The sequence below is a fragment of the Merops nubicus genome, unplaced genomic scaffold (genome assembly GCF_000691845.1).
Source record: "Merops nubicus isolate BGI_N331 unplaced genomic scaffold, ASM69184v1 scaffold677, whole genome shotgun sequence".
In the NCBI taxonomy this organism is placed as follows: Eukaryota; Metazoa; Chordata; class Aves; order Coraciiformes; family Meropidae; genus Merops; species Merops nubicus.
Genome location: NW_008618079.1, coordinates 74145 through 96267, shown reverse-complemented (window position 1 = coordinate 96267; position 22123 = coordinate 74145). Strand labels below are relative to the sequence as shown.

Here is a 22123-nt window from a genome sequence, read left to right as displayed (position 1 = left end):
AATGGTAAAAACATTGACAGAGGTTGCTCAGAGAGGTGGTAGACGCCCCATCCCTGTAAATATTCAAGGTGTCGGGTTAGATGTGGCTCTGAGCAACCTGATTTATTTGAAGGCATCCCTGCTTACTGCAGGGGGGTTGGAATATCTGACTTTTAATGGGCCCTTCCAAGCCAAACCATTCTGATTCTGTGACTGTGAAATTGCTGCTGATGTAATGTGTAAGACTAGGCAGTATTATCTGCTTCTGCAGCTGGAGGCAGAACTAAGGAGGGAAGTAGGAAGGACTTGGTTATTTCTCCAGTTGCCTTTCACAAACACTGGGTGGAGATTGGAGTGTTGGAAAATGTGCAGAAGCTCTAAACTGCACCCTTCTGTAGATCACCAGCTCAGCATTGCTACTTGAAACATAGAATCCACAGCTCTCTGTCCACCTCCTTCCAATTTTAGCAGAGGTTAAGTGAGGCTACTATTACTTTCCCTAGTATTCTATTTTATCTTTGTCAGCCATGCAAGACACAGACCTACTGGGGCTGCAAAGGAATTTTGCATTTCTGCCAGCTACTTGCCATAGTGAGGCACAATCAAGTAGATAGTTTGGCTTTGTATGTTTCATTACGTGTTGAAGACACACACAGTCTTCATTATGTTTCTCTGTTCACAATATAATGAAAATCAAGAATTAGGAGATAGTAGTATTAATAATGTGATAATATTTTAAGGCTTAGTTGGTTAGCATATACTAATTCACAGCACTACAGGATTTTGTCCAAGGCTTTCCACTGATTACAACAAATATATGTTTTTCTTCCTTGCCCAGGGACTAAAAGGTGACCCTGGTAGTCCTGGTGTGGCTGGTCCTAAAGGAGAAAAGGTACTTTTTTAATCTGTAAAGTTGTATATACGTGAGTGTGCATGATGTTTCTTCAATATTGAACACGTTGCCTTAACTGAGTGTGACAAACATCCCACTGCTGCCATTTGTGTAGTTTAAGGGGTGAAGAATATGAATACAGACTGTCAATACGGAAGGCAAGTACTCTTTATTACAACAACTTTTGTAAGGAATTCAGAGCAGGAGCCTAAATTTTATGTTCTGAATTGTTCTCTGGGTGCTCTGATTTGCTCCCATGGACCTGAAGGTCTCATGGTGCAGTTTGTTCAGAGACCTAAGTCTGTGAACATTTTACACAGTCATATGTCTTTGCATATGCGAGCTGTCACACTGACTTCAGTGGCTGCCTTCTGCATGTAAGCTGCAGCTTGTAATTTACCATGTGCAAACCTGTTTTGAAGGATTGCTTTTTTTAAGCAAGTGATTAATTTATGCCATGTTTTTCTTCCATTTAACCTGTAGTGAACTGTGTACCTCTACGCCATTACTGAAAAAGAATGCTGCTTTAGTTGTGTACTTCCATAATCAGAGCATGTTTGATGATTATACTGAATTTACTTCTGCAGTGGTGCATATCCTCTAAAATGCCTGTAGGTTAAATATGTATAATAGAGAGACTGCTGATTTACTTACTCTTCTATTTTAACTAGGGAGATGCAGGACCTCCAGGACCAACTGCCTTGAGCGTAAGTACATGTAAAACAAAAACAGACTAAAGAAAATCACTAAGAAATGTTGCCAGTTTTAGCTTGTTTGCTTGCAATGTAAATACTTTCATTATTAAATTTAAGAGCCAAGTCCCTCTCTTTAGAATGCATCTGCATTTTCTATATGAATTGTGAAGCAGGAAGAAGGGAATTTTATAAATATATAGAAAATAAACATATTTAAACCATCTTGTTTCCCACCAAATGGTAAACAAGGATTTTCTTTGTTTGTTTTTTTTCTGTGAATAGATAGTATAGGCTGGTTAAAGTGAAAGAATTGTTATTTTTAGTGAAAAACATTTTCCAGTAAAATCTTGTGAATATAATTATGTTAATAATGCTTTTAAAGATTTGTAAATATTCTGTTGTCAGGTTATTTTATTAATTAGTCATGAGTGTAATGCCTTATGTATGACACAGTATTATTATATATAGCATGCATATGTTCAAATTGACACACAGGACCCTATTTTCAGAAAGTTAAGAATGTGAAAACTCATCCAGCAGTCAGATAGATGTGAGGCTACCACAGCTCCTTGTCCTCAGGTCCAGCTGGTAGAGGTCTGAGTGTGCATTCTGAACGGGCACACAGACACACCGACAACACGTGGAGACAGGTCTGGCCATACATGTCAATGCAGATGAACCACTCAGCATTCAGGAAGACAAACAGCACCACCAGTCTTAACCTGTTACCCTCTTTGACTAATCATGGTCTGGTAGTTGGACATTTATACAGATCTACGATGTACATCACTCCAGTAGCTGAGCTGACACACAACCTAACCAGTAGATGCCCCTGCTCTTCATCTCTCCAGTTACTGAAACTTGGACATTCAACCCCAAAAAGTATGGTTAGCCCTTTCCCCAGACTCAGTGTTAATCAACTACTTCTACACAATTCATATTACCCTCGTAATCCTAAATAAATGTAGGATGATAATGGTAAGAACTATCATTGACAGCATAAATGATTATATATATTACAGTCTTTTCACTGTTTTTATTTCCAAGACTATAACATCAAAAATCTCCATTGGAACTGACAAATATTGAAGGATGTAGCTAGAGACACATACTGTAAAAATAAATTCTACTCTAAGGTTTCATAATTAAGCTGCCATGTTTTATGGTACTTGGTTTTTGTTTAGGAAATCTAAATATCCATATTGATTTCCTGGCGATAAATTAGTACCATGTCCCAATATCTCTGTCTGTTTGCTACAGTTCACGTCTCACTACAAGTAAACAGGGCAAGTTATATCCTTCAGCTCTTGAATATACAATCAAAATCTGTGTTCAAAGAGTTAAAAGTGAAATATGTTTGGTAAACAACCTTCATTCTAGGATTGTTATTGCAATGGATGGACTGGAGTAGATCTTGCTTCAGCTAAACTCTTACAGCCCTGAAAGGATAATTGAAATAGAAATAGGATGTTTCTGAAGATAAGACACAGGAAAAGAATTGAGGATGCCTGTTTTTTCTGTGCTATAGGACCTTTTGGGCAATCTTTGTGCCAGTAATGGAAAAATGACTACATCCATTCTAACAGCAGCAGCTGGATATGCTAGGCATTTTGAATGCATTCGTTGTCTTCAGTTGCAGTGGTGGACACTTAGGTTTCCTAAGAGTCATACTTGGAGGTATGATATAAAAAAATCAGAAGCTGCTTTCAAATTGACTGCACTTACTCCTTCAGTATCTTAAGTGATTCGCTTTCATAAAATGGACTGCCAAAGAATTACATTTCTTTGATTATAAAATGCTGTACGAGTCTTTCAGTTAATTCAGACATAGCAAGATGTCTGTTGGTTGGTACATCCGCTGATGGTTGGCTTTACACTTTTTAAAAGGAAACATTTCAATTTTAGGAAAGCAGACACGAGTCTTCAAAGAGATGTTACGAACTGATGTACTAAAACATGATTTTTGTGTAGTGGCTAACCGAGAGAAGAGACAAGGGTGAATGTGAATTGGTTTGGCAGTCTGAAGACAGATTACAGCACTGCAGTATATGGCCCAGCAGGAAGGCTTTCTCTCTCTGGCACTGTAAATAGCCATGCCTTTCTGTTGGCAACAGCTAAAGGAAGATGAATGACATGAATGTTGGTGGCTCAGGGAAAATCCTGTCTTCAGAGTTGTTTTATTTTTATGACTTCTGTGTGTGGCCTTAACTCTTAGGATATATAATCATGAAAAGAAGATGCCATATCTCGCTGTGAATAAGTAGTAGACCAGATGACATCAAGGTACATGTGTCACAGAATGAGAACTTACTGTCAGGGCCATTCATGCTGTTAGAGCTAAAATGTGACCTCAGTGTTTCAGCTGTGAACCCTATTAAAGCAAAGTTTTAAAATGTTCCATTCATTTGGGACTCATGCATAATGTCATAAATTTATTCTCTACTTACAGTTATTTTTAGTTTTTCCTAATGTGAAAATGATTTATTTCTTTTTATTGAAATGCAAAATGAATTACTATGCTGGGGGGCAGGGAGGGAGGAGGAGTGAAAATAATGACACAGAGCTAAATCTGAAATGCATTGAGACAGAGAGGGGGGAAATATTGAAAGGGACTCGGACTGGACAACTGGGCCTGGGTCATCGACCTTCTGCCCCAGTGCAATGGCATATTGAGACAGGTGGAAAATGATGGCATTACAGAGCTCTGCTGGCCTCTGCAGCTCTTCCATTCCTATTTATTTCCATAGAAATCATACACCAGTGGAGTAAGCTAGAGAAGGCCTACTATATATGCTGGTCTCAGTGTAAAGGAGGGTATCTGCAGCATTGTGCAGGGCTGGAGAACTCTCCCCTCACACAGATCTGAACCATGGCCCTGTCCTGAGCATGGGGAGCCTGAAGATGACAAAAGGCTGAGACTGCTTCACTGCAGTCATTCCCAAACTGCTGGTTGGTCGTCCTTTGATCTGGAGAGAGTTGTCTGTGGGTAATCTATAGAAGCAGATAACAAAAGTAATAGAAACTCTTGGGGTTTAAAATTTGTCTGGGCTGTTGGTACCTGTGAAAGTCTAAAAGGTATCAGTGACCCTGTGTCTAAAAGTGTTCAGACATCCCTGATGTGTAGGAAATCCCATGCTGCTCAGAAGCACACTAAGTGCACTCTGCCCTCCAACATGAAAAAATGCAGAAGATAATGAAGTTCTTGGTACTTGAAGCAAAAAGCTGCATTTTTACAAGTGTTCAACTGACATATATAGCCATTATGTAAGGAATGAGGGATACTTGGAGGCAGGATGTATGGCAGAATTCATAATCACTCAACAGCTGTAACGGCCCATCGGGTAGATGAGTTTATGCCAAACTGCAAAAGAGGGGAAATAATACCACTGCTTTTTTAAGATGCAGAAGTTATTTTATGAGTTTTAAATAGAAATTTATAGGCAGTACGTAGGATCCCGATGAAGCCAGTAAATTCAGTAGTTCCAAGTATATTTGATTTGTGCATTATTCATACAAATACATTTTAGTGGCTTTGACATATATGTGCCTATTTAAGCACTTTTAGTAAGGATGTACAGTTTATCTGTGTTTCCATGGAGTCAGCACTACCCAAGTCAAGATACATGTATTTATTTTGTCTTCTCTTATGGTGGTAGTTTTATGGGAGTAATCCAAAGTCGTGATTGAGTCTCATCTTTCTTTATGCTGTCTTTAAATTCTCTGATACATTCTTTCTAAACTGCTCTGTATGTACTAGATGTTTCTCTTCCTTAGTACTTTTCAAGTGTCTTAAAATGCATGCTGGAAAAATACTTTGAACTTTTTTCCCTAATTATGCCCACCTTATGCAGGATATGTTTAATCTTTAGATGTTTAAGTTCCCTGATGAATTGTACTGTGGATGGTGACCCTTCAGAGCATAAACATGAGGGTTTGTACTGCTCTGTGGTGTGGTTTTGTCAAGATGTGGAATTTAGTGGCAGAAGCTGAGGACCGTTTTGTGCAGGGGCACAGCTGGCTCTGCAGCTTGCCCGCTCTGGTATCCCCAGCTTAAGCCTGTGCATGCCGTGTCAGAAGAGTGACAGGTGAGGGAAGGTAGTGCAGCCATCTCTTGTAAAACATATGATAACTATTCCTCTTGACACTTGATACGCTGCTTTTAGTTCCTGAGGAAAACGAGCGTCCCTATGTTCCTGCGAACCTATCCCTTTCAGGAGTTACAAAATAGTCAACCAGATGGCACCAAGTGTTTACGCAGAAGCCGAGGCTTAAGTCAGTCACAGACAGAAGTCCCCAAGACTTGCTTACTAAACAGATAGTTGGAATGTTGGCTCCTAGGTCTGGTGAACTCGAGCCGAAGGAAGCTGGTGCACAAGTGGGGTGCAGAGGCGGCTGCGGGAGGAAGCTGCAGATTCAGGCCCAGGCAAGCTCTGCTGTTGCTTTTGGCTCTCCCCGACCTAAACAAACATCAGCAACAGATTACACAGCTTTCCCCTCAGGGCTTCAGCACTTACTCGTGTAAAGCTAAAATTCACTTTTGACAGTGTTGCCTAGGAATTTCACAAATTCATGTGGGTGCAGTACTTCACTCATAGTATGATTGTTTGGCATTTGTACAGGACACTGAAGAGATGTTTGGGTATCCCAGCATTCTTGCTGTTGTAATGGACAGCAGTATTTCCTGAAAAATCATGTGCCAATTTTTGTCTATCTTGACTTCTTCACATGATTCCTTTCTTGTCTCACAGTGGGGGAAAAAAAAAAAACGGTCATCTGAATAACTTGTATTACCCAAGAAGGTAACACACACCCCCAGCAGTAAGCATCTTGGCTATTATCCTCTCTTTCTCTTCATGTAATGACATAAAGGAGAGCAAGTCTAGAAGAGAAAGTATAGATATAAAATAGTATTTTCATTCTAAATCTCTTCTTTTCATATACATCCCCCTAAGAAAAATCAGAATTTTATCTACTTGAGCTTCTTATTGGAGATTTATCAATTTCATGAAAATACTGACCTGCACTGTTCAGTTGTTTTGCATGAGATATAGTGATCTTTAACTCTCGCAGTGTAACTTGCAAATATTCTCTTCTTTAAAAAAGTACTTTTTAAGTATGGAAACATCCTATTAAGATTACCCTTTTAGTGAAATAGAAGTTATTTTAGCAGTTTCAGTCTGGTTTTTATCTTCTTCAAGCATTAATACTGAAGGCACAAGTGAAGACAGATGTCTTAGCCTCATTTTGTTTTACAGAAATTCACAGTCTGCTGAATTGGCATAAATGTGATTTATATGACCTTCATTAGGAGAATGATTTGAGAATAGTCCTGTATGCAGGAGACATCAGTGTAAAGAATCATTTCAAATTACTCCTCATGATTTTAAATTATACTTTTTTTTGCTTAGAAAATAAACCCATACTAGGCTCATAAAGTGTGAACTTGTGTGAAATTACTCTTCCAATTTCCATTTGTAATTATTGTCTCTGAAGCAAAGTAGATTTGAAGTTAACAGAAAGAGCTACAGAAGTGACCAAACCCAAAGCATAATGAGGTCAGTGAGCAACACATTTTCTGTTTCCTTCAGTAATAAATTATCATGAAAATATAGCTGATCATATTCTCTGTCACACTGAAATATTTCTGGTAAATGCTGTCTCCTTTCCCACAGAAGTCAATGGATTTGCAACAGTTTTGAAAGCAAAATCGTGATCTGTTCCACTTTGCATTCCCAAACAAAACAGTATCATTACTGTAGTAGCAATAAGAGGCCAATGGGGTGCAAATCTTTCAACTTGCCATCCCAGCGTAGTTCAGTAAGGCTGTGAATGAGACCAGGTCATGTTTGGAAATGCTGAAGAGAAAGGTATTTGAGATAAGTGGTAGTCTTATCTCCCTCACAAAACAGTCATAGAAGAAATGAGTCATCCCACTGTGATTTTCCTGTGCCATTTTTCCCATTCTAGCAAAATTTTGTAACAGTGAAGTGTGACTGCGAGCTTTGTGGGTTTCCATGTGAGTGGTGATGGGCAGTCTTGTGGACGAGAAGAGAAAATCATCGTAGTTATATTTTAAGATCTCTGTCTTCTTCACCCTCCTCTTTGGGCTTTGAGATAGGGCAGCAGGACACTTGTAGCAAGTAAATGGGCTTGGAGAGATCTGGAAAACCAACAATGTACCCATTTTAACTGCAGGGGAGGTATTTATATTTTAGCCTCTTTGCTGGCTGAGGGCAATAGCCCATTCTTACCTGAGAGGAAGCCACTCATTTCCCCTCAATATGGTACAAGAAGTCTGAAGAGGAAAATATCCTCAAAATAGGATAGAAGAGACACTAACAGTCATGACCTGCACAATAGAACTTGTCACCTCCATATATACCTCCAGATAAGTAGATGAATTTAAGACCTAATAAACTGCATCTTGATGCATCCTGTCTGGGATTCTAGGACATTCATGCATGAATGCAGCCACAGCAGCACCATCCATCCCATAAGCAGTATTTGGGTGGCTGAGAAATGCTTTTCAAGTCAGTGAGGCTGAACTAGGTCAAGCCCCTATACTGGGAATTGCTCACTAATTTGCTTGTAAAAAAGTTTAAGTGTTGATTTTGCCTCAAGAGACCTATACTATTCTGGTTTTAAACATATTGCCCACAAATTCATTAACCAAATAATGTCTATCATAACTGGGTCTTTCTAAAATAGAGTTATCATTATAAAAGCTTGCGTGTTCAAATAATTAATAAAAGAACCTATTCTTCCATTACTGCTAGATGCTTCTAGGTGGCATTACATACCTAATTTAGGCTTTGTGTCCTTCTTTACTTGACTTCTGTCACTAAACTACATCCACTTTCTCCCTGCCTAGTAGCATTTTTTCCATAAAAATCAAACTTATGTGTTTGTTGGAATTCATAGTGAGGAAAAAAACAGATGAGAGTAGTTTGTGTATAGAACATAGAAACCAGTCTATAAAGGTCTATAGTGAAGTAATTTTTGTGCCTTAGTTAGACCTACCTTGTTATTGTTCGCATTTTTATTGTGTTTGAGAGTAAGAGGCTGCCATGCTCAGAAGCTGTTTCAACAGCACTGCTTTCAAGTAAATAAGGCAACTGTTTAGTCTTCTGCTTCAAAAACTGTCGGCTATGCTTTGAAGCAACTTTCAGAATACAAAAAATATACTTACTTGACGAATATTTTATTCTTTTGGCATTGGCCGTAAGCTTCTAGAGGAAGTAATACGAATAGCAACTTTAAGTAACTTCTATCTTCCACTTCAGCTGGGATTTTTTGGGGGTTTTGTTTTGTTTTAATTCACCAAGAGGTCACAATACAAGCTTTGCTTTTGTTCAGAGTGTGTTCTTAGACAGTTACTCTGGGCAGTTAAATTTGTGAACCAAGTCTCCACCATGTCTCTGCAGATGCTTATTGTGATGTGTCAGGCATTTAAAAAGGTTTTTGTACCTGGAGGATCACATGACAGGATCTTAGTCCTGTAGTAAGCAGCTTCTGATAGCTACATACCAATTAATACACTTCAAATTGATAGCTTATGAAACTTAAAACAGCTTAACTGTCTGAGCTGTTAGCTGAGTTTTCTATCACTTGCAAACACATTTAATTTTTTTTTTTTTACCATCTCAAGTTTGATAATTCTTATTAGCTTTTCTCTCCTGATACTTCCAAAAATATTAACTGTTAAGTATTAAAATTTTCATTCCCAGAGATATTTTCAATAACATGCAATTTAAGAGCTCATTTAACCTACTATAGTGTTTTTAAACCTGTAATTTTTTCCTGTATTCCCTTGATTAAAGCTTAGTCTAAAGTGAGCCTAAACTTTGATGATACTTGGTTTAAATATCTTTTAGGATGTGCTTCACAGAATTCTTGTTTTTTCTTTAGCTTCATAACCAGCATCTTTTCCATTGCCAACACTTCCCTTTGTGGTTTACCTCTTATAAAGGAATTCACAAGTTTCGTCTCTTAACTTGATTTTCAAGTTTTCTGTACAACTCTCTTGTGCCTGTGTGTGCATCATGTTTCATCTTTTTTCATAGCCATCCTCACTTATTGTAACAGATCTTCTCAGTTTCAGTTGCACCTGAGCCCATCTTCAGCGTACTGACATTTTTTTCCCCAAGCTACATGGTAATGTTTGAGGCATATCTACTTCGTGTTCCTAAAGGCTCCGTCAGGCAGGTAACTCCAAGGGGCTTGCCTGGTCCATGGCAGGTAAAAGACCTAAACACTATACACATTATTTTAGTTCACTTCTCCATGAAGTTAGGTAGAAAGTTACCACCTTACAACTTCAGAGTTGGGCTGACAGATTCAGGAAAATCCTGTGGATATTAGGCCATCTGTAAGGATACATTATGTTTTCCTTCCAGCCTGATGCCATAGCAATAGGCTGTTCTTATATCTCACTTTGCCTTGTGCTTTTCTGACACCTCCTTTTGCTCATTGCTACTCCAGCCATCTTGCCAGTGCAACTATCAGGGTAAGACATAGTGAATCATTTTAACTGCTTTGGATGTTGTTTACCAGGGGACATGGTACATGCAAAATATGTAAAAAAATGCCTTCTGACATAAACGTTTTTAACACAATCAATGGTATATCCCATGAGGCCACATGTATATGTATTCAGTCTATATTCTGTCCCTTCCTGTCTGCAGTGGCAGGCTCTTTTGGTGGGGTTTATCTAACCACTGTGCCATCCATGATTTGAGGGAGCAGAGAATCTGATCTTTGATCTTCAAAGCCAGATCTCCACAAGTTAAACAGGAATAAGTCCCAAGTAAATACTTCGGTCTGCCTTCCTACAAATATGTACTTCTTTTCTGTGCTAAACTGTTATACTCATAACCAAGTTTTTTATGAGTTCAACACGGTATATATTATTCATCCCTTTAGGCAGATTTCACTGTAGAGAAGTTTTCTTTTCATTCCTCATTCAGGTTTCTTCATCTGTTTTTCCAGTATCTCATTCATCCAGTGCTGAACAGGAATAGCATTGCTAAGTCGTCATTGTTGCCAAGTTATTGTAGCTTTATAGCCGTGGTAGTTAACATAGCCCATGTTGTCCTATCACTTTTTAAACCAAAGATCCCACTCAAGTGAGTGTGAACTTCTACCTCAGTTTCAATGTCAGGATGTGGCTCCTTGTACAGGGTAGTCCTCCCTGCCTAGTTACCAATTGTAAGCTGATCTCCTCCCTTTCCTCGAAGATAAACCTCCTTATCTAGTTCCTTTTTCTTGACAATAGTATTGTAGAGAGAAGAAAAAGAATAAAAGTAGGCATTGGACAAAAATGTTGGCTATTAATTATCATCATTGCACAGTTACGTTCTTGTGTAATTCTTGTTCCCTTGAAGCATTATTGCACAGATATGTGAGTCTAAGTATTTCCTCTTCCACAGAACAGACGTTACAAGTTTTCATCTCCCTCCACTGCATAAAGCTGTCACTAGAAATTAAATATTAACAAAACAAAACTCAACCTCTTCCTGAATTTCCAGAATTTCTCTACAAAGGTGGAATATTGCTAATAGTTGGACAGATAGAATCCTCTGCAAGTTCCAATCTACCTTGAAGTGGAGGTTTACAGAGGTCACATTCACATTCTGCTTTTTGCTTTTGTGCATGTATAAGCTACATAACTGCACTGTAACTAACCTACCATGATTTATTTGTTGAACACAACATTGTCATGCATATTCTGGTTCTGTAAACTTTGGGGGAAAGATGGAAATGGTGCGCATCAATTTTCTAAAAGACCCTAAACCTTGACTTGATTCATTATAAACTGAAGTGAAAGGAGAAATATCCTATAGTGAAATACAGTCTGAGGTACTCTTCTAGCTTCAGTGTTTGAACATAGAGAAATGATAGCAATAGGAAAACTCTTGGGCTGACTACTTTTGTTTAAAGTTGAAGTCAGACTTCAGGCTAATCAATTTAAAGCATCACTTGAAGCTATATAAGCTGGGAGCTTTGGCATGCCCACTTACTTTCTCAAGTTTATCTTTGGAATTGTAGATCATAAATGAAATTTTAATTACTTTCTGGAAATCTGAACACTTTTCAAAAACATGATTCCCAGAGTGCCTGTTTACTCTATGGGGGGCAATAAATATATGTAATTGATTCTAAATAAGTTCAGAATTTGATCAGACATAACTCAAGCTGAAGCAATACCTGAGTCTGAGTAATTTAAATGGTTAAGAATTTAATATTTTAATATTTAAAAATCTTAAAAAACAAACAAATTCTTTAATTTTGTTATAACCTGTAAGAATATGCAATACTGTATTCAATACTTTTTTTTTTATTATTATCATAGAAAGTAGAACTTTTCAGTCCTCTTTGCTGATTACCTGGAAACTATTTCTTGGAAACTCCTTCTTGGAAAATATTTCTTGTTGCTATAATGGAAATTGGATAGCTTCCTTAAAGTAATATTTTTTCAAAAAATTGTATTTGAAGGTGACTCATGAAGTAAATGTGGGAGGGCCCTGTTCTTAGTACAGAGCTGTTGCTTAAAGGCTTTGTGATTGTATCATATATTAATCAGACATAAAATCAGAGCTCCAAAGCATTAGGAGCAGTCTGTGATTATGTCTGTGACTGCAGAGGTCCTTGCACTGAGGTCAGAAGGAAGGTTCACAGTCAAGGATATATTCAAAACACCCACAGCTCCTGTGCCTGGTCAAGGGAGAGGGGGAGAGACGTGGCTGTGAAGGGTCTGGAAAAGCTGTGCCAGGCACAGGGAGGAAACTGCACAGGGCTGGTTCTTACAATGCAGTGAGCATAAGGCCTTCTGCTATATTTAGTCCCCTTCTCCTCCCCTCCCTTCCCTTCCCCTCCCCCTTCAGTGCCTATCTTTGAATTTGTAGAGTAAGTTGTCATTCATTTAATATAGCTTATTTTTCTTTTTTCTTATGGCACCCTAACTTAACAAGATAAATCACTTTTCATATAACACCGTAGTTAATTATACCTATGCTTAAGCAGTGCTGACTTAACTCTTCTTTTCCAGCCTTTATATGGAGGAATGTGATTAATAATTATTTTTTGCATTTTTTCTCACTCCTGAATATGATATTGTCCTGAAATAAGTTATTATGAATAACCTCATTTTATTATTAGAAAAAAAAATGCTTTGTCTTGACATCTGGCTCTTTGACTTAGCCTTACTTCTATAGAATAATAGAAGATGAAAATAACACTGAATGTTATATTTGTTTAATGTTTGTATTTTCAGGGCTTGCCAGGGCTGGAAGGTCCACAAGGCCCACCTGGCAAAGAAGGTCAAAGGGTGAGTAAACTTGGTGAACAACTGGTGAGTGTGCTAACTGACCTTGATGTGTGACTTCTTTCTAAGCACTAATAAAAAATGGAAAGGTAGCAGCTGAGTATGAAGTATGCTGACAACAAACTGAGCTTTGACATTTTACATTTCTCCTCAGTTAAAGGAGGTTTAGCAATGTCAACCATCTAAAGTGTTTTAATGACTGGCAGCACAGATGTTTCTGCTGTAATTTTAAGTGAAAGAATATTAAAATTGTTCAGGAACTTTCATTTTATTGCTGATAGACCATGCCTTAGTACATCTAAGATATGCAAAAATATTAAAGTTATTATCAAAAATATTAACAGAAAACAGTACTAGTGACACAAGTTTTGTTGTACATGCCATTATGCAAGTGTCAGAACAAAAAAGAGAGATACATAAAGTGGGGGAAGAGATTATGCCTGAGACATGAAGTAAATCTTTGGTTATTCAGAATTTTAATATAATGAAGTAACTGACTGGATGGATTCTCCGTGTCATGTTTTTGGTTTCTCTGACTTAATGAATTTGGTAGTTCAGTAGAACAGATAACAAATATTTATGAATGTGATTTTGCAAGAAATAATTTAGTTTTGAGAGTTTATAATCTAGTCTGCTCCTAAAAGTTTGGGAATATATTCAGACTCAAAACTTTCACTATTTTTATTAATTAAACTGTGCCCAGTTTATAGGTTTGAAGATGGATCTCTCAATAATTCTTGGTTTGTTTAGGCAACTTGATATTTAGTATCTCGGTTAAATTACCTGAAGTGGAAAGCTTCAGTATTACTCATCATTGATCTTAGTCAACTACAGTGAATTATTAAAGGCCAGTTTAATATTTCCAATATTAATAATAATAATAACAGAAGAGCAGTTATTGAACAAAATGAGTAATAGTGTGTAGGCCCCAAAGCTCTGTTTTATATTGGTTTTCAAGTTATAAAAATAGTAGTAAATTTCACTTAAGTTGAATGTGAAAATAAGAAAGCTGAGATTATTTAAGTTTTACAGAGAATTTTTCTGTGGAGTATTGAATGTGCAGAAACACAATTTATTAATTCTCCTTCAGGAACAGTTATAAATATGGCTGTGCTTAAGAGACATCACTCTTTGAACTTTTTAATTTTTTGAGGCAAAGACTCAAAATTATTACACTGTATTATATATAACAGTGGATAAATGAATCTGGAAATACTTTTTTCTTTTCATTTTGCAGTGGAAATCAGGGGGTTGAGAAATTCATCATGGAAACTTCTTATCCTCGCATAAAATTGAACTGATGTCTCTCTCCAATCTCTGTAAAAACAGGAGCACTGATTGTTTTACAATCTTGGCCATGCATAGGGTTGCCTTGAGCCAAACAATGGGAACAGCAGCCTGTAGAGCCCCAACATCTGTCTTTATCTTTCTGCCAGTGAGATGTTCACAACAATACTCTTTCTGCTCACTGCCCCCACCCAAGAATTAATAACACAGTTTGCAGTCTTAATTCAAATCCCAAGTGCATTTGCATTTCCAATACATTTAATTACACAATAACATACTGTTTGTAACGAGATCTCTGCTCTGTTTAATGATAAACAGGACAGAGCACATCCAATGGCTATTAAATATTCCTTTTTATTTAATTATAGATGTCATGTTCCTCTGTTCTACTTACAGCAGATCCTCCAAATTTTTCAAATTATATGAAGTAACAAGTTTTTCACAACATGTGAAATTGGCTTACAAGCACAAATTTACAACGTCACAGCATCAGTTGATGACTGTGGGTTGTTTATTTCAAGAGTAAAGAGGTCAATGCATTATTTCAAATAAAGTGGTAACAGCTTTTGTCTAACGGATATGCTGTAGACAGAGTTATGTGGTATCATTTGGGTCAACATGTGATTATTAAAATACTAAATATGTCGCTTTCTGTGGCTTGGTGATCTGATGTACTACTACTGTATGATGGTGCTGGGATACGATCTTTCTCCTACGTCAAAGAGCAGTTTAAGTTCTCACACATTTAAATGTTGGTACACAAATAAGTCAGCAATGGAAATTGATGACAAAAGTGTGTGAAATGTCTTCTGTCCAAGTTGGTCTGCCTGGATGCTTTCCAGATGTCCCAAATGACGAAAGAGTTTGCAGAAAACAGCACACACTGATGTGATATGTTTACAGAAATGTACTGTAGGGAGATAATTCAGAATGAGAGAAACAAAGCACTGAAAGCTCTTTGACTAGATCTGTGCAGCGTTAAAGGATCCTGTATCAGGATGCATGCTCTGTTTTTTGACTCTTTTACTGAAAATTTGAAGTAGTACACTCATGGAGAACAAGTGTGATGGTAAATAAAAATTGTATTCTTATGCATATTATTTCTTTCATACTGCTCTAGTAACAAAATACATAAATATTTCTTTCCTTACTAAACAAACACATTAACAGTCTAGCATTTAGCAAGTGCATTGGTTATGTTTACAGGAGTGAACTCCTTAGTTCCCGTTCTTTCTTCACGTACTGTGACACCTTTTCCTCTCATCTCCTTTTTTTGTGTCTTCTCATTCTGCATATAGCTAGCTTACGCAGGAGAAGAGAGCAACCTTCATGAGCAATGGGGTAGCACAAATAACAATCTTCAGACTTACATAGCTTGTTTCCTTTGCAGAGCAATAGAAAAGGAGGAACAGAGTTGCGAGCTAAAGTGAAGCAATTGGCTTCATGTTTAGTACCATCCTTCTGTATCTACACAAAAGAAACTACTTAGAATTTACTGTAGCTCTACAAGACCAAAAGATACTCGATTCATCATACATGGTGCATCCTTATTTAGGGTGTTACTGGGAAGAGGAAACCAACAGTTACAACAGAAGAAGTAGTACCTGCGTGATACTCTGGCCATATCCACAGAGTGAACTTATATGTGACTCTTCAACCAGCCTGACACACGTACAATGCTCATTTAGAGTTTCTCTTTGTTGTGACGGTATCTTAAGTGAACTTAGTTGAATTTTGTATGAGCATGTACTGCCCATATGTTTCTCCTTTTGCCATGGTACCCACTTCCACTCATATGTGTTAGCCAGCCTTGTGTTTTCCTGTGGGTGCAAGGAGTCCTCAGACCTTTGCTGTTCTTACAAAGGGCCAGTATTTCTCCTTGCTCTACTGTTGACTTCATATAATTTTTTTAGTTTTGTTACCTTTGGTTAAATGGTTTATGTTAGACCAGAGACCTTGCTGAGTAGTAGCCTTTGTTTTAAGAACTGTTCACTGGGAGAAGTGGGCCAGCAGAAACAGATACTCATTCTTTTTTCCTCATTCCCGTATGAGAAATGTTAGAACATTCTGTGGGCACTACATTCATACGTAATTTTTCAGTGTCCCTCATAAGGGCTTCAGGCATTCAGAGCAGCATGTTACTACCACAGCAACTTGATACTGTTACACCAGTGCTCAGAATTGCATCAGAAGCTTCAGGAGGTAAATAGATGTTACTCAGTCCCTGGTCCAGTATTACTTGCCAACAAAAAAATAGAAAGATTGGGTGCTAACCTACCATTGTGTGGAATTTAAACAACACTGGACAACTACACCATCTTTCTGGCTCCCTGGATTATGCAGGACTTTATTATTTTTCTCAGTGTTTCTGCACTTAAGTATCTCTCTCACAAATGCTCTGTTTACATCTGAAAGACACCAATAGCAGAGACTTCACAGGTCTTGACTTCTTTGTTCCAATGTTTCCTGTCAATCTTACAATTCAAAATGTGCTTTTTATTTTACAGTTGGGCATGTAGTTTAAGCCTCCAACAATGGGTTATTTTAATGTCTGCTTTATGTTAAAGAGAGATTTAAAGTTTCTTTCTCTGTAATCATATCACTATTCCATTTATTTTTGTGAAAATTCAACTAAGGTCCTTCAGCTCCCAGTGTAGAGAATTTTCTGTCTTCAAATAATTTTGTTACGTTGCTAAACTTTCTTAAAAATTTCTACTACTTACAATTGCAGACTGCATGTAGTTTTCTAGGCTCTTCCTTAACCCTGTTAAGTGCAGCGAAGTGAAATTTATATTTCCAAAGTACAATTCCAAAGGTTTTGGAAATTAATGCTTTATTTCTTTGTAGCAGAGATTTTTCTTGAGCTTGAGGTATTTTTTTATCAATACTTCTTTTTTTTCCTGAAAATTATTTAATTTTTTAATATAATATTTCAGTGAATTCAAAAAATTCACTGAAATTCCAAAAATTAATGTGAAACATCAAGACAACTTTCTCAGACAGATACACTGTGGAATCTAGAAATAGTCATTTTTCATTCTCAGTTGGTAAAGAAGAGCCAGGCCCAGCACACACCTAAAACAACAGCAATTTGTGCAGCGGTTTCAGCTTCTTTAAGATCATTTTGAGATCTTCTTGAACTTCTTGGCACTTTTGGGGGGATTTGGGCAGTTCTGGGAAACCTCTGAGGAAACTGAAGGTGCCTGCTGCTGCCTGGTAAGATTAAGATAAGGGTAGTTCTTGCAGCTTCTTACAAACTCAACCATTGTTGATAAAGAGATGTCACAGAGAAATTGTGCTTGACCAACTACATTACCTTCTACGATGAGATGACCAGCTTGTTGAATGAGAGGTGAGCAGTGGATGTTGTTAACCTTAACTTTAGCAAAGCCTTTGACACTGTCTCCCATTACTTCATCTCATCCACTTCATAGACATGCTGACAAAATACAGGTTGGATAAGCGGACAGTGAAGTGGATTGAAAACCAGATGAACAACTGGGCCCAGAGGGTTGCAATCAGTGGCACAAAGTCAAGTTGGATACAAGTCACTAGTGGTGTACCACAGGGCTCAGTACTGAATCTGGTATTGTCCAGCATCATAACTAACAACCTGGACAATGGGGCAGAATGTAGCAGAGAACTGGGGCAAGAGGACTTACATGGAGTTCAACAAGAGGAAATACAAAATCCTGCATCTAGGGAGGAATAACCCCAGGTGTCAGAATACACTGGAAGGAAAGTGTCTGAGAAGAAGCTTTGTGGAGGAGGACCTGCTAAAAAACAAGCAGACCATGAGGCAGCAATGCACCATCATGGCAAAAAAAAAAGGCCAACAGTAACCTGGGCTGTATTTGGAAGAGCATTGCCAGCAGGTCAGGGGAGATATCCTTCCTCTCTGCACAGCACTTGTGAGACCACGTCAAGAAACACATGGACTTTCTGAAGTGGGACTAACACAGGGCCATAAAGTGGATTAAAGGGACTGGAGCATCTTTCATTAGAGGAGAAGCTGAGAGAGCTGGGACTCTTCAGCCTGGAGAAAAGAGAGCTTGGGGTGGGAGGGGTATAAATAACTGATGTGAGGGAATGGAGAAGAGGGAGACACATTCTCCTCAGCAGTAGCCAGTGACAGGAGAAGAGGCAATGAGCACAAATTAAAAATTGGGAAATTTTGTCTGAAAACAACAAAACACTTTTTTATTGTGAGGGTGGCCAAAAACTGATGCAGGTTACCCAGAGAGGTTGTGAAGTCGCTATCTGTGGAGATACTCAAAAGTCAGGAAGACACAGGTCTGGACAATTGCTGCTGCTTGAGGGTGGAGTTTCTACTATATGATCTCAGGAGGTCACATCCAACCCAGGCAATTCTGTGGGTTTTATTTAACTGGCTCTACCTTATTTTCACCATAACATGGTTTCCTTAGTTCCAGTGATGAATTCAGTTCAGATATTTATGAAGCTTTCTATTAGACCACAACCATATTGTTGACTCTGTGTTCCTTGGGAAGTTTCAGGTGTCTTGATTTTTTGAAACTTCTTTATTTTCAGTGGTTTTGTTTATAATACCAAATACTTCACCTAAGAGGAAGTTAGTTTGGCATTATCTTAGTAATAAATTAAACACCTCATATAACTGCGTTCTTTGAGTTGTCATATCTAGTGTTTCAGCATTGATTTCACTGAAATTATAAGTCTAGAGGGACCTTGTGAAATTGCAATACTTACCTTATGTTAATAATCAGTTTATTCTCTGAGATTACAAGTATTTCTAATCAAGCATGAGTAAAATTATTATGACACAGTGGAAAATCTTCCTAAGTAAATAAATGGGCGGGGAACTGTTAGGTTTTCTTAACATAATTATTTAGAGTGACATCAAAATTAATTTAAATTCAGATTGCATTTATCCAGTTTATGGAACTTAAATATTTCTTTGACATAATTTGTTTTCTAGTTCACTGAGTAAATGTTGTACTCAACCAATTGTAAAACAAGCTTTACAGAGCAATGATAATTATTGCATAGTAGATCAAGCTTCTGGCACTGTGCAAACAGTATTTTTCACAGCTACAGCTCTGGAGTTTTGGAATCTCTTTTAATCTTCTTAGTCCTTCTTGACTTTGATGTAAGTTCATTTTAAGTATGCAAAGCTCCGATCTGATTTTGTCTTTAAGCTGGAGTGCTGTACATTCCCTCACTCAGGTACTTAACAGCCTAAAAATGGTTAATGTAAAAGAGTTAGATAATTTTCAGGTTTTCTACCAGAATGTCTCCTCCACCTTAAAAGCAAAGTAAATAACCAGTAAGGTATCAGAGATTAAAAAAAAAAAAAAAAAAAAAAAAATCATATTTTTTCTACTTCGGCATTTAAAAATGGGATGAAAAAGGTTGTAATTTACAAAGACAGATTTGTCAGTTAGAAAATTGTTATACCATTTTTTAATGTCTCTGTAACTTTCCCATTGAAGAAGTTAAAGTCTAACTTTTAATGGAATAGCAAATTGTTTCAGTTTTAAAATCTCATTTTGGATTTTCAGGTTCCCCTCCAAACATTCTACTATCGATATTTATTTTAATGTCTCTTAGCAAAAGGTATAAAAACATGACAGAATAGTAAGTTATTTCTCATAATTAAAATGTTCATTATAAAATAACTAAATGTAGTTTAAATATATTTCTAGAAGTGATTTTGAATTTTAAATGCACTTTTGTGAATACACTTGAAAAATTGTGATGGATTTTGGTAGGATTTCTTGGCAAAATAGGTTGTGGCACTGCTATGCCTGTTTAAGGACATTTTTGACATTTGTTAAATGCACTTGAATAACATTATAGAGTATGGCCCTTCCAGGCACTTCCTTGTAGCATTTTATTAATACTAAAATGAAAAAGCTGGAGTTGATTGAAAATAATTCCTGAAACTGGAAAGAGAAGGTTGAGTGCAGAAATGCTTCTGCATTAGCAAGGAGCTCCCTGGTGACTTCTCTCACAGAACATGGGATTAGGGTCTGTGTGCTCTGTTCTTCATGAGCCACGTTCCTTTGAAAGGCTTTAATGGATTATGAGGGACAGACTTTCGCTTGTTTTCTGCAAATGGCTTAATTTCTTACCTTCTGGCCTTATTTTCTGTGAGTTTATTCAGGCTTAACACGTAATACAGAGGTTAATTTGTCATACACTGGTTACCATGATGCATCCTCAAGGCCAAGGTTAATACGATTGAAGAAGGAATTGTACATTCAAGTCCTAACGCTGTATTACTGAAGTTAAAAATGTTTCATTGACTGTGACATAGTTTTACAGTTTAGGAAGGAGAGTATCCATACTATAGGATTTCTAAGGATTTAAAAAAAAAAAAAAATACACCTCGTGCAATTGTGACACTACTCAAGTTAATGACAAAACTCTTATTAACAGCAGTTGTGCAGTCAGGTGGCTGAATATCAAAGCCTTCTTTAAAAATTACCATTTTTTTTACTAAGTGCATGATGGAAAATACTTATTCTGTTCAGACTGCATTTGTTGTAGATCTGTAATTTTCACTTTGTGATCTGTCAAATAATTGATTTGGATCCTGAAAAACCTTCTCCCATCCCACAGCTTGTTGGTAGGTGCACACTGTTGGGCAACTGGGTTGGATGGGTCATTGCTCTGACCTTTGTGATTAGCTCTCATCTTCTGTTTCCAATTAGCTCTTGAACTGACTTTCTTGCTGATACTGCCATGTGACATTATTCCCCTAAAATGGCAGTCTGACAAGTTTTTTCTGTTAAAATGTGGAGCAGAGGACTGTGACCAGCTTTGGGCTGGATTTCTTCTGGGTTAATGTTGGTTCGAGCTTTGCAAGCTCCAGGTGAACTGCCAGGAACACCAGGTTGTGACTACAGACACAGAGGGAAAGCTGGGAATTTTACATGGACTAGGTGTATCAGCTTAGAGGGCTGAGACAAAGGAAAGTCTCTTTTCTGTCCTCTGATTTAACATAGGCACCAGGACTCGACTGACTGCTTGGTGGTAACTCTAGGCATCTGGAGAAACAGTCCTTTAACTGCCCAGAGGTCTACTCGCATCGCTGCATTTAGGTGCCCAAGGGGCTGGTGGGGTGTCTGCGGATTGGGCACACTGAGACAGGGGGCTTTGCTTTCCACCTGCCTCCTGTTTTGGGTGCATCAGTCCCTTTGGCAGTCTGGTTTTGAGGATTATTCGAGAGAATCTTAGTTTATCTTGGCAAATGAGTTACATAAGCCTCATTAATCTTGCATAATAACTACAGTGGTTAAGCTTTTAAAGCCCAGCTTCCTACTTTCTCTGGAACTAGATCCTGTTTTGAAATGTGATGGTGTGTTTTAGGAACCACTAATTAGGCGTTTCCCTTGAAAACTGGCACAGGCTCATTCTAAGAACTTTTCCCTTCGTACTCAATTGTGGGTTCTTTAAATTATTAATTCCATAAATCATGTCAGCATGCCTACATAACTCTGCTCAGTTTTATCCTAAAATAATCCACAGCTTATTTTTAGACACTAGGATTAGCGATCTTACTCTTCTATAGTTAGAGATATGTAGATGATATATAGAGATATAGATGAATGCAACATGATATAGGAGGGAGTTATAATGTAGACTTTGAATTCTTGCATTGTGTGTTGGACCTACAGCGGTGCCCAGGGACAGCAGTCAGAGTCAGAGCACAAGTTTATGGAAGGATACACAGAATCTTTTCTGAACAGCTTTCCATCCACTGTAAGGCAAAGCTCTTCAAGTCACTTCAATTAACAGAAGGGGCAAAGGAAGAGAGGAATAAAGAGTGCAGTTGGCCATGTATTTCAGCTAGGCACTCAGCTAGGGTTTGCTGAAGCATATAATTTCAAATTTCTTTTATTTTTAATATTTTATGGGTTTTGTCTGTAACCAAGCAGTTGTTGTTTGAATGATTTGCGTGTG

At 37.7% G+C, this 22123-nt stretch overlaps 1 protein-coding gene across 1 annotated transcript in view; it reads left to right on the top strand.

Moving 5' to 3' along the window:
• COL19A1 (collagen, type XIX, alpha 1) overlaps positions 1-22123 on the top strand; it is a 188893-nt gene that overhangs the window by 101752 nt on the left and 65018 nt on the right. Inside the window, exons 12-14 of the mRNA XM_008943299.1 lie at positions 818-871; positions 1543-1578; positions 12839-12892. Coding sequence (XP_008941547.1) covers positions 818-871; positions 1543-1578; positions 12839-12892 — 144 coding nt within the window. The remainder of the gene's footprint in view (positions 1-817; positions 872-1542; positions 1579-12838; positions 12893-22123) is intronic.